This window comes from Chrysochloris asiatica, unplaced genomic scaffold, assembly GCF_000296735.1.
Source record: "Chrysochloris asiatica unplaced genomic scaffold, ChrAsi1.0 scaffold00319, whole genome shotgun sequence".
Lineage (NCBI taxonomy): Eukaryota > Metazoa > Chordata > Mammalia > Afrosoricida > Chrysochloridae > Chrysochloris > Chrysochloris asiatica.
Window position 1 is genome coordinate 2,622,984 of NW_006408837.1, and position 13,621 is coordinate 2,636,604.

Below are 13,621 nucleotides of genomic sequence, written 5' to 3' on the forward strand. Positions count from 1 at the left end.
GTAAAGCCGCTCAGGGGCTCACTCCACACGGGGAGTTCCTGGGCAGTGTCCAGGTCCTAACCACTCTCTGACCCAAACTCTGCACAATACATAGAAAGGGGCACGTTCGGGGTGTCGTGAAGAGGCGCTGGCAGACCAGAGGGACAAAGTGTCGGTGTGCCACATGCAGCCCTGTCCCCCAAGTCACACGGCTTAACGTGGACATAGAAACAGTTACATTAAAATCCATCTCTTTACTGATAGAATTAAACTTCAAATCCTGAGAAGAAAGAGAAAAGGGGGAATGGCGCTGGGTGTCCACTACCCGCCGCCCATCCCCCTGGAGTGCACGAGTCTGGAGACCCAAGCCGCCTGTATTTCGCTGCGGGAGCACCCTCCAAGCCCAATGACACCAACTCCCACCCAAGGGACAGCTGCCAGGGTGAATGGCCGCCTGTGGCCTGGCTCCTGGTCAGGCTGACGCGAGGAGGAGGCTAGCTAGAGTGTGGAGGGTTAGCAGAACGCATGGCTGCTCCCGCTCGGCTCCACCCCGCCTGTCTGCGTACATTCCCTGCTCGGTCCCCTCACCGCAGAGGACAGTGGCCGCCTGGCCCCACATGCCGGCAGGGCAGAAGCCCGCCCTGAACGTCCGCCCTTCCTCACTGCCCGCTCCCCAGCCTCAGCCTGTGGTGCCCTGGTGGACATTCCGCAGACACGTCAGCAGCCGGTGGTACGGGCTTCCGGGGGCCGCCACCACCTCGAACACTGACTGGAAGGCCCTGCGGTCGAGCTCCTCCTCTATCTGGTGTCGGTAAAAGTCTGTGGCAACCAGGCAGAAGAGGTTCACGTCCAGCGGCTCCAGCTTGCCCATCCTGCTGATGACGTGTGGAAGACTTCGAGAAGTTAAGGAACAGGTGGGCAGTGCTCCTGTCCCGCCCGCCAGCACCCGTCCACAGCTCCTGACAGCCCCGCTGGCCCCCACCAGCACAACAGCTGCAGTCCATGGTTTTCCCGAGGCCGGGCACAGGGCTGCGCCGCCTTGTACTTACCAGGCCAGGCCAGGCTCCCGGCAGCAAGCACAGCGGCGGCTGCTCCTGCTCTGCCAGTGAGCCCGTGCCCACCCACCAGTCCAGGCCCACACGCTGGGCGAGGCCCTGTCACCACTGGGACAGCCGCCTGCTCTAAGGCTCTGTGGTGTGTTGGGGCCAAGCTGCCAAGGGGGAATGCTGGCAGACAGCGCTTTAGGGGCGGGACCGCATCTGACAGAGTAATGAGCAGCAGTCCCTGGGTGTTCCCTGCTGTGGACGGAGGACAGGAGGCTCAGGGTGTTCCCAGAGGGTGACAGGGTCACACCTGGCTTTAGTTGGCTAGCATGGGTGCTCTCAGGCAGAGGTGAACGGCCTCATGCTGGTACACGTCCCTTGGGCTGAGGTACATAGCACCGTGCCAGCGTGTGCGCTCTCAGACAAAGGTACGTAGTGTGTGCTCTACAGGGCTGGGGTACACAGCACTGTGCTGCCGGGGAAAGATGGGAGCTGTCAGAAAGCAGGGTCCCGGGCCCCAGTCAAGGATACACTGCTGACACCCAGGGGCTGGTGGAAGCGCTGACGAAGAAGCAAGAGAGGCTCCACATGGCCATGGCCACAGGCGTCCGCTGCGTGAAGTTGGAGAGCGAGAGCATCACCCAGTCACGCACCATGGATGACTGTCCTGTGCTGTGCAGTGTCTGAAACACCTGGAGAGATGGAGACGGGCTGCAGAGATGTAGGAGGACGGAGTACAGGGCCATGGAGACGCAGGATGGCGGAGGGAGCACAGAGCCACGGGGGGAGCTGGTGGGGAGCTGCAGGGCCAGCAGCGGGCAGGGTTTAGGGGAAACGCGGGACGGGATGTGGGGGTACACATAGGAGGGGATGGACGGAGACTCCGGCTGTGGGTTGGGCAGCGGGGAACGCAGGGCCTGCGGAGGACAGAGCTGAGGCAGTCCCCATGTCTAGTTCTACAGGGGCCACGACCCTCACATCATGAGGCCCAACAGTGTGACAAGGCCAGAGTTGGACCACATCTCCAGGGGAGCCTCCCTTCACCCCATCCTGGTATGCAGTGGTGCCTGTCACCTTGTACACGACCGTGGCCATGAACTGGGGATATGGTTGCTGGTTAGACAGGAACTCCCCGATGACCTTGTTCATGACGTCCTGGGGTGGGAAGAAGTCGTCTAGAAACTGGGGGAGAATCCGGGCCACCACTCTGGCCTCACAAGGAAACCCTTTCCGGATCCTGGGGGAGGAGGGAGCAGTGAGGGCCGCACCTTGACTCCCAGCTCCGTCTTCCCCAGAGGAGCTCTGCTGCTGACCTGGGCACAAAGCTGGACCCCAGAACCAGCAGGCTGACCTGGAGCCTGGGCTAGGATGTGCCCTTGACCTCCTCTGCAGGTGACTCTGTATGTAAACTGGGAACTAAGAAGGGGCTGTGAGGTCACGTGAGGTAGCAGGCACAAAGCCATCTGGGTGATGGTGAGGGAGAAAAGATTACACCCCCTCCCCCTCGTACTGAGTCTCTGTGTGAAGAGCCGGGAACGTTCCCACAGAGGGTGTCCCACTGCCCGGAGCCCTCCTGCCCAGCAGGCCTCTTCTTCTCGGATGAGCTGGCATCCACATGGAGGCACGTGGACTCCACCCTCACAGGCCATAAAGTGTCCTCAGGAGAGCACCCTCTGAGCCAAGAGCAGACAGCTGTCCTGTTACGAGGTTCTTCCTGGGTGCTGCTCATTGGAAATGTCCTCTGGCCATGAGCGCCAAGCTCCTGGAGGCAGAGACCTGGTCTTGTGGCCTCTGGCCTTGGCTCCCATGTGTTAGAGGAGCTTGGTGAGCACACATGGGGGGTAGGGGTGGGGGACAGGGAAGAGGGACTGTCCTTGCTCATTGTCCAACATGGAAGCTGCCTGCCCAGCACACCCGGCAGCCTCAGTGATGGCAGAGGTGGAACCTTGTCTCCGTGAGCCCGAGTCTGGCCTGTGGCCCACACCACACTGACTGTAAGTCGGGATAACGCGGCGAGCCTGGGAACTGAACCTCTGACCAAATGTCCCCGGAGTGCATGGCTGCAGGTCCTGCTGAGTGTCCTTCCATGGTCAGGGGTGGGGACAGCAATTATGGCTCTGATACATGTCCCCAGAACAAAGAACCCCGCCTTCCGGTCACAGGAGGTGCTGAGCACCCGGGATGTCCTGGAGTTGAAGCTGCCAGTGGCATGGAGCCCCGAGTGGGGACCCCAAACAGGGAGCCACAGGGCCTTGGTCCCTGAAACTCCAGGACCGTGAAGGGCGGGGTGACAAGTGTCACCTCTTACCTGTCAAAGAGAACAGACACCCGTTCCATAGCGACGATCACCGACTCACTGTCCGGGGCAGTGGGGGCAGGGGTTACTGTTCTCCCGGGACTCATCTTCTCCTTCCCTGGAAGACAGCCTGCTGTCACCCACCCTGTGACCCCGTGACACACAGGGCCTGAGCCCCAACCCCGACTCGTACTCTAGAGACGCACTGGGTCTCCTCCCTACAACAGGCAGGGTGTCCACTTGTCCACACACCTGTGTACATGCAGGTGAGCATCAGGCCCAGGGCGGCCATGGCGCGGTGTGGGCTGTGCACATTGACGCGGTCAACACTCAGCTTGACCAGGGCCTCGGCGTCCAGCCGCGACAGCTGCTCTGATAGGAGCAAGCGCTCCAGACCACGCAGGACACAGTGGAACACGGCCGAAGGGGTGGCTTCCTCGCTCCCTGAAAGCATCACGCCACACATCTGCACAGAGGAGAGAGAGGCCTCTGCATGTTCCGTGGTCTCCTTGCAGCCAGAGTCCCCGGGGACAAGGACGGTGCGCTGCCTGCCTGGAGCTCACCTGGATAATGGAGGCAGAGAACTCGGGCCCCACGTCCAGCGGATAGTTCTCCATCAGGTAGAAGGCGGTGGCGCATAGCAGCAGCACGTGCTGCTGGCTGTGGACGTTCACGCAGCTGGAATACAGGGAGCTGGTTCCAGGTGGGCACACCTCTTGTCCAACACTCCCCCCCACCATATTCTGAGAGTCATGCCCCGTGTCCTGGACATCCAGGACGTCCACCACTGGACGGCCCTGCCCCTGTCCTAATACTGCCGGCCTTCCTGCCTTTCCCCGGGCTGCAGGGAGTCAGCAGGTTGGGCACTGGGAGGGGCCACGGGGCCTGGAATGACCTGGACGACATAGCAAGGGCCAGGGCCTTGTGTCAGCTGTGCTTTATGAGGGAGGTATTGCTGCCAGCACAGAGGCCCTGGGGTGCTGAGGACACACGTGCCCAAAGGAGGTGCAGTGAGAGCCACCAGAGGGGGCGTGATGGAGTACAGGGACGGCCTTGCCCCCCAACCTCCGTGCTGGGCCCCAGTGCACTCACTGGGCGAGCCCCTTGAGGTGGGTGAGCAGGTAGTCAGTGACGACGGGGACGAGCTGCTTGGCCGTATCGTCCAGCAGGTCACACTCGAGCACATAGAGCACGCCGTGCAGCGCCCCAATGCGGCTGGGCAGGTGGCTGCTCCGCAGTGCGCTCTCCAACAGGCGGCTGACCGGTTCGGCCACGGCCTTGTCCTAGGGAGCCACACAACCAAGACTCAGCTGCGTTGGACAGTGCCCTCTGCCCATGCCAACCCTGTGCTGCTGACCCATCTGCCCCTGCTGCCCTCCTGGCTATGCTGAGCCCACAGAGAGAGGCACCCCAGCCCCCACCCTGGTGCCTGTTTCAGGAGCTCGTCTTGCTCTGGGCCCTGTGGCTGTAACAGCTCAGCCGTGAGAAGCCACGTAGAGCAGTCCTCCTCCTGGACCTGACCACCCGATACTAAGACCACACAGCGGCTTCTGCAGCAGTCAGCATCCTAACTGATGGACCGGAAACCTGAACATGGTCTACCCCATTTCTTCACTTAAGAAACATGACTCTTTCCATGGTGAAGAGCAGGGCTTCAGGGGGCACACACAGGAGCCAAGCGAGTGTGCAGACCACCCAGCCCACGACCACCAGTTGCGAGAAGCTGCCAGGCCACCAGACCCTGTGTGCAGGATCCTGCAGCCCCACTGGCTCAGGCTGAGGCCCGCTCCCCTCCTCCTCCTCTGCCACAACGGCCCCTGTGCCAACAAGCACTGCTGGACCGTGTGCACCCTGGGAGTCGGTGCCAGGCGCCATCTCGCCTCGGGCGCCCATCTTTCATGATTAGGATGTCTGTGATCAGACAGTGCACCATTTGCCTAAGGGGGTCTGGGCCTGAGCACAAAAACCCAATTACAGTTTCTCCCTGCAGCTACCACTCCCCACACAGATAAAAGGACCCTCTGCTTTCAGAGTCTCAGAGCAGCCCGGGAGCCCACTTTTGAAGAGCAGTGTCCACAGAAGGAAAAGTAGCACTCACATTGTTCCTGCCCCCTGGGCCTCTCAGATGTCCCCAACGTGGCTCCAGGGCCAGGGCCACCCATGGAGGACAATACCTGCCTGGACACGGGGGCTCACTGAGCACAGAGGCACCATAGAGCACGGGAACAGGGGGCTGACAGTGAGAAAGACCCTGACAGATGGCCCAGGGAGCTGCCCCGGTGACTCGGAACAAGCGGGCCTCCCCTCCATCAGACTGCAGGAGGGTGACAAGGGCAGGCGGACGATGTGCTCAGGTGTTAGCTGCAGGGACTAGGGCTCCAGTCAGAGAGCAGGGAGCTCAGGAGGTGCTGGGGCCGGAACCTCTGGTCCCTGGTAGCATGAGGGTGTATGAGCACAGTCATGTCTGTCGCTCTCAAGAAAAGGTTCCAGGGCTCATCTGAGCATGAAAATGCCACACACTACTGGACTGAGGCTGCATGCCCCAGAGCAAATCGGACGAGGACGGACGGTGTGTAGTCAAGCCAAGCCGAGCGAGGCTCCTCACTGTGCTCTCAGTAACAGGCAGAACTCACAGGTACACAGGATGGACATTTACAGGATACTAACTTGACACTGTCGACTCGATTCTCGCCCATAGTGACCCTGTCCGTATAGGGTTTCCAAGGAGCAACTGGTGAGCTTGAACCATTAACCTTGCAGTTCAAACGACTTTGCAATCCAGTGCATTAACCCACAGCGCCACACCAGGACTCTGAATACTAACCCATTAGAAAATGGACACAGGACATGAACAAACATTTCCCAAGGAGGACATTCAGGCAGCCAACAAGCATATGAAGAAGTGCTCACACTCATTAGTCACTGCGGTTGTTAAGTGCTGTCCAGTCAGTTCTGACCCACAGCGACCCTGTAGAGGTTCTCCGAGGAGCTGCTGGTGAGTTTCAACTACCAACCTGCAGTGCAAACTGAACTTATGGTCAAGTGCTTATCCTACAGCGCCACTCTGTAGGTGGGGGGTGGGTGGGTGGTGGGTAGTGGCGTGCCGTGGAGTCAGTTCCGACTCACAGCGACCCTGTACAGGATAGGATTTCCGAGGCTTTATGGGACCAGAAAGTCCCATCTTTCTCCTGTGGAACAGCTGGTAGTTTCGAACTGCTGACCTTGAGGTTAGCAGCCCGACTCATAATCACTACACTACATTAGCCATTAGAGATGTAAACCAAAACAAAGAGATATTACCCATCTCACACCAGCATGAACAGCGAGGTTCAAAAAACCAGAAAACAACAAATACTGGAGAGACTGGGACCCTCCTACACCGCTGGTGGGACTGTCCAACCACTCTGGAAAATGATACGGTGCTTCCTCAGAAAGTCGGAAATAGAAATACCTTATAACCCAGCAAATCCTCTACTCAGCATACATCCACAAGAAATACGAGCCAGGACACTATTAGATCTATGCACACCAATGTTCAATACAGCACTCTTCACAGCAGCAAAAAGATGGAGACCGCCTGAGTGCCCATCAACGGAAGAATGGATAAACAAACTGTGGTACATACACACAATGGAATACTATGCTACCTTGAAGAATAATGATGAATCTGCAAATCCCCTCCTAACAATGGATGAACATTAGGCTGAGTGAAATTAGTCAATCGTAAAAGGACAAGTATTGTATGAGACCACTATTGTAAAAGCACATAAAAAGGTTTTCATACTAAAAGAAACATTCTTTGATGGTTACCAGGGCTGGCAGGGAGGGGAAAGTAATTCACTGGTTCGAGGCTAAACAAGTGTTAGCTCAGATGACAGGTAGGCAATATACAAGAAAGAGGAGGGTAACGCCCAGGGTGGTGGTAGATGGTAGAAGAATGATGAAGACACAGGGAAGTATTCACAGGCTAAAGGGGGTAGAGGTAAATAGTGATATATACAGCCGTGGAACAGTGCCCTGTGTGTAGATACATGGACTGAGACACAGCCTAGTCTAAATGGGTAAGGGGCAGGATCTTTTTGTACATGAGCATTTACCTTTCTTGCAAATACAACTACGAATGTGGTGGGGCACACAGCCAAGTAAAATGATGAAAACCTCCTAGATGCTCTCAAACATCGTCTGAAGGCAATGAGCTGCTGGGCCCAGGGGCTCAGGACCGCTGTCTCAGGGGACACTACGCTCAGATGGTAAAACAGTCCACAAAGATGATGGTGTACATCCTGTTTGGGGGAGTAGTGTCTGGGATCTTGAAAGCCCACGAGCAGCTGTCTAAGGTGCAGCTATTGGTCCCTCCATGTGCGTAAGAAAAAAGAGGGGTCAGAACTAAAGAGACTTGGAATCCGTTAGTCCAGTGGACGAGCAGGTCATGTGACTATCAGTCTCCACGACGCTGAGATCTGAAGAACTGGACGGTGGCCGACCACCACTGCCAAGTGCTCTGAAAGGGATCACATTCTAGGGTTCTGGATACAGGGGTAGAAAATGTGGAACAAAACTCAAAATTCAAAAAAATTAAAAAACAAACCAGTCTTACTGGTCAGAAAGACTGGAGGAAGCTGAGACTCTGGCCCTCGACTGCCCTTCAGGTCTGGAAAGGAACTCGCCCTATTGTTGAATACCAGCAAGTCAGTTCTGACTCACAGTGACCCTGTATAGAAGCACCAACCCTGTGATTAGCAGTCCAGTGCTTATCCTATAGCACCACACCAGGAACTTACTTTAGTGGGCCAACTTTCAGCCAAGTAGTAGATAGGTATATACATGGTTTGTTGCTGTTGTTGTTATGTGCCGTGGAGTCGGTTCCGACTCATTGCGACCCTGTACAGGGTTTCTGAGGCTGTAAATCTTTACGGGAGCAGAAAGCCTCATCTTTCTCCTGCGGAACAGCTGGTAGTTTTGAACTGCTGACCCTGAGGCTCACAGCCTGATTTGTTACCACTATGCTACCAGAGCTCCTTACATACACATGGTGGTGGTGGTTGAAGGTATATATAGAGGGGCAATAACACTAGCGAGGTCTGCTCACCGTGGAACGGTCAATCATTTACAATAAAAAGGGCACCGTTTTCCTAAGAACACAGTTGAGAAGAGCTGGGGAGGACCCCCCAAGGAGGAGCGGGACCACTGCTGCTGCATGTAAGGCACGCTATCATTGAAATGACACAAAGAGTGGGGTTTGCTGATCTTGTCTGTAAACCTTCACTCAAGTCACAAAATTTAGCAAAAGTGAAAAACAAAAAACAAAGCCAGAACTCTAACTCGGTGGTATTCTAAGAATACCTCAGAACAGGTCCAGTGCTTGCAGGTTAGATGCTAACAGACTCAGAGGTAGGACAGGGGGACTCAGCAGGAGGCAGCCGAGTCTTAGGCTGAGGGGTGACTACGGTCTCCAGAGAGAGCAGGGAGACAGGCACTCCCGGGAGGCAGGCCCGCAGAGACACACAGGGCCCTGAGGTGCCCCAGGGAGGCCGGGTCAGAGAGCCGCAGTCTTGTGTTCACATAGGAGGAAGGGTCCAAGAGCCCCAGGACTAATGTCTTAACACGCCACTGCCAGTGGATTGTGGACAGATGACATGAGTGGTCTCCTCCCCAGCCCCTCAGGGCTGCCGGTGGACTGTGGACAGACGGCATGAGTGGTCTCCTCCCCAGCCCCTTGGTCCTGCTGGTGGACTGTGGACAGATGACATGAGTGGTCTCCTCCCCAGCCCCTCAGTCCTGCCGGTGGACTGTGGACAGATGACATGAGTGGTCTCCCCAGCCCCTCAGTCCTGCCGGTGGATTGTGGACAGATGACATGAGTGGTCTCCTCCCCAGCCCCTCGGTCCTGCCAGCTCACGTGGGCTATGGAAGCTGCTCAGGATGGACTTCCAGGGGCTGGGTCCCACCGGAACATTCTCTCAACATCAGGCGCCAACCGGAGGGCTTACCATGCCCAGTACAGCGGCTGCTTTACACGTGGCTGGCACCAGGTACTGAATGAGAATTTCGTCTTCGGAAGGATGCACCCTCCGCAGCTGGGTCAGCGTGGAGTACATCATCTCAAACTGGCTGCGCTCAGTGAACAAATCCGAGACCACGAGAAGCTGCAGACACAAAACGTGCTGTGAGGAATGCGAGCGGTACTGCCCACCATGCTGCTAGCTGGAGGGCCGCGGGTTTGAGTCCACCCAGAGGTGTCTTGATAATCGGCTTCTGAAAACAATCAGTTAGTGAAACCTGGGTGAGTCCAGCTTTACTCTGACACCTGCGAGAGTGACGTGAGAAAAACAGACTGCACTGTGCCAGACTGTTTCTGTTTGTAATCTATCCCCCATCAAGTGCCCTTTGCACTCCTCACTGACTTTAGGAAAAGAAAGGAATCCCGGGATCAGAAAGCATGTGCCAACTGCTCTACATCAGTGCTACTGCGCGGGTTTGTGGCCCTGGGACTGTGCGTGCCCGGCCCTGGTGAGGAGGCATAGATGCGGGAAGCAGGCCTGTAGAACCACCCCGGTGGTCTGACACCTCACGGCATTGCTGCTGGAATGCAGACTCAGAGCCCCGGGCAGCAGCGCTGTGTCCTTCCCCAGTGTGAAAAGGTGCTAAGAGCAACTCCAGGTGACCCCTGCTGGCGCAGAGGGCAAGTGCTCAGCTGCTGGCTGAAAAGTTGCCGTTAGAACCCAACAAAGCTTCACAGGAAACGAAAGCTCTGCTCCCATAAGCTTTGCCGCCTGGGAGACCTCTGGGTGACACATACGTACAAAAAGGAGCCCTGGTGGCATGGTGGTTAAGTGCTCAGCTGCTAACGAGCTCACCAGCCATTCTGCGGGAGTGAGATGAGGCCATCTGCTGCTGTACAGCTGACAGCTGGGGGAGCCGTCTGGGGCAGGTGCACTCAGCCCTACACCACTAGAAGTTACGGTGGACTCGATGGCAAAGGCTTTGGTGCTTTGGTATACACCATCTAAGTTGTGGCTGGGTTGGGTATGCGTGCTTGCACGCGCCTGGTTAGCCAATCACAAGCTGTAGACTCACAGATCGAACCACTTCACTGATCAGAATGACAGGAGTCCTCCGGGCTGAACTGGATGGGAGGATCCAGCGACTGTACAATTCTAACAAAAACTGTGAGCAGGAATGGATGTCCACTCCGGCCCGGTGTTTCCTGCAAAGAGAATATAATAAAGACAACCCCCAATAAGTCCAATGACTAATGAGTAACCTCAAATTGCTTCAAAACATCTTAAAGAGGCAAATGGGGAACCTGGAGTTGGCAGGCGACGTGGGTGGTGAGGAAGGGGCGGGCGCGTCGGCCTCCTCCTCCTCCTCCTCGTCCCACTCCTCTTCGCGCAGCGGTGTGATGTGGTTCCCCAGCCACACAGAGTGTATGGAGACCTGCGGAAGGAACAGGACGTTCAGGCCAGCACAAGAGCACGGGGAACGCGCCGTGGCTGAGGGGCGGGCAGACTGTCCTGAGTCACCGTGGGGACTGGCCTGACACTGGTTGTGGTTGTTGTTGTCACTGTGAAGTGCCGTGTGGTCTATTCCGACCCAGAGTGGCCCTGCATAGGGTTTCTGAGGTGCGGCTGGCGATTTTGAACCACCGACCTTGGATGATGAATGTATGTCCCTGCCTGTCAGCCAAGAGATGTCTGAGGCTGCCCTGTTCGTCTGCAACCTGCCTGCCTCGCTCCTGCCATGAAGAGGTCCCGCTCACAATCACTGTCCACACGGCTGTGCTGCTCTGAGCTGGGCCTGCTGGAGCCAGGGGTCCTGGCCGTCCTGACCGTGTGAACTGCTCCCCTGGCCGTCTCTCTCCTGGACCTTACACACGTCGAGTGAGGACAAGGCAGTGGGCAGAGAAGCCGGTGGAAACCAACCTGGCCGAGCTTATAGCTCATGTTCCCCAGCTCCCGCTCGGGGTTGGTCTGTAGTAGAAGCTTCTCGTGGCTGATGAGGGCACCTGCAAAGCAAGGACACCTTGAGGCTGGGGTTCCCTCTGCGGCCCCTCCGCCCAGCTGCTCTGCCTCGGCCTCTGGCACCCTGTGCAGAGAGCCTGCCCAGCTTCCAGGCCTTTCTGTCCACTTCAGAACCTGCTACGCTGACTGGTCTGTGTGACCATCGTTTTTCTCTTGGCTCGTCCTTCAGCCTCCGACTCTGGGGATGGGGCTGACTGACCAAGATCACAGAGTCTGAGTGGGCGTTCGATGTGCAGCCCCAACCACAGACCCAATGAGGATCACTTGGCAGCTCTGCCCACCGTTTCCCAACGCTGGACACCCACCTTCTCCTGCACATCCTGCCTCCCCCCCAGCCCTCTCCCATTCCCCGAGCTGCCCCAACCTTGCCCAGAAACAACAGAGCCTCCGAGATTCCAGAGGAAACGCCCAGGAGGCTCCCAAGACTCCCTGCCCTGAGGCGTCTGCTCTCCTCAGGGCTGGGAGGGTGGTTTGGAGGGGGCTTGGCACATCCCACTCCCATGAAAGCTAGCTGTGCCTGTCTCCCCTGCTGTTAGCTGAGGGCTCCTGAGGGCTGAGGACAGCCACTCCACCTCGTGCCCTCATCGCCTCCACGAGAGCTGACAGCTTCCGGACACCCAGGGACTCACAGAGGCTCTCTGTGAAATGCCATTGTTTCAACAAAGGACACGGACATTATGGAAAAAACCCAAACTCCAAAAGTTGCATTTCTTTTAAGGCAGGGTCATGTGTCCACAGGGCAGCTGCAGGAGCGGCCAGGCTGGGGTGGGTGCTGCTGCATGGACCTTGTTCTATAAGCCCCAGAGCCGGACAGGAGGGGCCCGTTCAGGCTGAAAGACCTCGTGCAGCCTCTGAGAATTCTTCTCCCTAACTTCAAGTGTCCCTATGACAGTTAACACACCAGCCCTAAGTGAGGCTTCTATCTGTGACGGGGACCCATGTACAGAGAACACAGCCACACGTGAGGCTTCCTGCCTAACCGGTGTGTTCCACATGCACAGTATGGTCTGTCTCAGCCCGGGGACACAGGCCTCTTCCTCCTCAGAGGTACCTGTAGTAGCTGGAGACAGAGAAGGGACGGGGTCCCAGGCTTGGTACGAATGATGCGTGGCGATATTCTCTCTCTTGGAAACCATGGCTTGAACTTCCTGCTCGACAATTCCTCTGATGACGCTCAACTTCCTCCCAAACCTGAAATGCAGAACAAAGGTTAACATCAGCTTGCTTCCTGTGAACCCCTATATCAGGGCTCCCTGAGCTGGGCCCAGAGACTACGGGGCACCTGCTGGACCCTGCCCGCTCCTCTACACTCAGCCAGCAGCTCCAGGTTGCCTGGCATCCTGTCAGCAGGCGCTGCTTCACTGCTGGGGACATGGGGAGCTCCGCCTTCTCAGCGTCTCTCCTTCCCTGCAGGCAGACCTGGTGTCCAGAGCTTTCAGTGGCTTGTTCCGGGGCTGCTGCTCCAAGCAGCTCACAGCAGGGTTTCCGGCCACGGGGACACTCATGGCACTCAGCACCAGCGAGGTGATGGCCTGCACAGCCAACACGTTGATCTGGGTCCTCTCTGTGTCTTCCTGGAAGGAGACGTTACAGGGTCAGGGGCCGCAGCCTCGTCTGAGAGAGAGGATGGATGCAAGTCATCAGCCATGAGAGGACACACGTCCCTGGCCACGGTCTTGGCCTGCATCCCCCTGAGATGCCCTGAGGGAGCTCTGCTGGGCCAGTGGCTGAGCAGCTCCTTTGCAGTCAGGGTTTCCTTTAAACACAAGACACTGAAGAAGCTGCGCCTATGACCAGCTAGCTGCTAGCCCCTAGACTGAGGGTCATCGTGAGGGCTCTTCCCCACAAAAAGCTTAAGAAGCTGTCTATAAATCTCACTCATTAGGTGCCTTGTCTTTGACCACCTGTTGGGGGTCCTTTCCTCAACTGCTATTCACACTTCCCATTCAAACTGAAAAGGTCAGCACTGGACCACAGGTCAGCGGTTCAAACACACCAGCCACTTCTCAGAAATTCTATACAGGGTTCCTATAGGTCAGAACCGACTTCAGGGCACTTAACAACTAGAACATCAGCATTCAAGCTCTGCAGCCATGACGTCCCCGTACTCCGGACAGTGTGCTTGAGCCAAACAACAATGCTCATGAGGAAGGCACAGGGCCGGCAGTGGACCGTCCCACTGGGCATAAGGTCGCTCTGAACCCTAACAACAATGCTCATGAGGAAGGCACAGGGCCGGCAGTGGACTGTCCCACTGGGCATAAGGTCACTCTGAACCCTAG

General features: G+C 57.0%; 1 protein-coding gene across 1 annotated transcript in view; it reads right to left on the bottom strand.

Moving 5' to 3' along the window:
• Positions 1 to 658: 658 nt before the first annotated feature.
• The window catches only part of HTT (huntingtin), a 160,913-nt gene continuing 147,950 nt past the window's right edge, over positions 659 to 13,621 (bottom strand). The window contains exons 55-67 of the mRNA XM_006875329.1: positions 12,759 to 12,913; positions 12,391 to 12,530; positions 11,241 to 11,323; positions 10,625 to 10,755; positions 10,396 to 10,525; positions 9,309 to 9,464; positions 4,411 to 4,601; positions 3,882 to 3,996; positions 3,571 to 3,784; positions 3,331 to 3,436; positions 2,097 to 2,259; positions 1,554 to 1,714; positions 659 to 872 (exon numbers count right to left, since the gene is read on the bottom strand). Coding sequence (XP_006875391.1) covers positions 659 to 872; positions 1,554 to 1,714; positions 2,097 to 2,259; positions 3,331 to 3,436; positions 3,571 to 3,784; positions 3,882 to 3,996; positions 4,411 to 4,601; positions 9,309 to 9,464; positions 10,396 to 10,525; positions 10,625 to 10,755; positions 11,241 to 11,323; positions 12,391 to 12,530; positions 12,759 to 12,913 — 1,959 coding nt within the window. The remainder of the gene's footprint in view (positions 873 to 1,553; positions 1,715 to 2,096; positions 2,260 to 3,330; positions 3,437 to 3,570; positions 3,785 to 3,881; positions 3,997 to 4,410; positions 4,602 to 9,308; positions 9,465 to 10,395; positions 10,526 to 10,624; positions 10,756 to 11,240; positions 11,324 to 12,390; positions 12,531 to 12,758; positions 12,914 to 13,621) is intronic.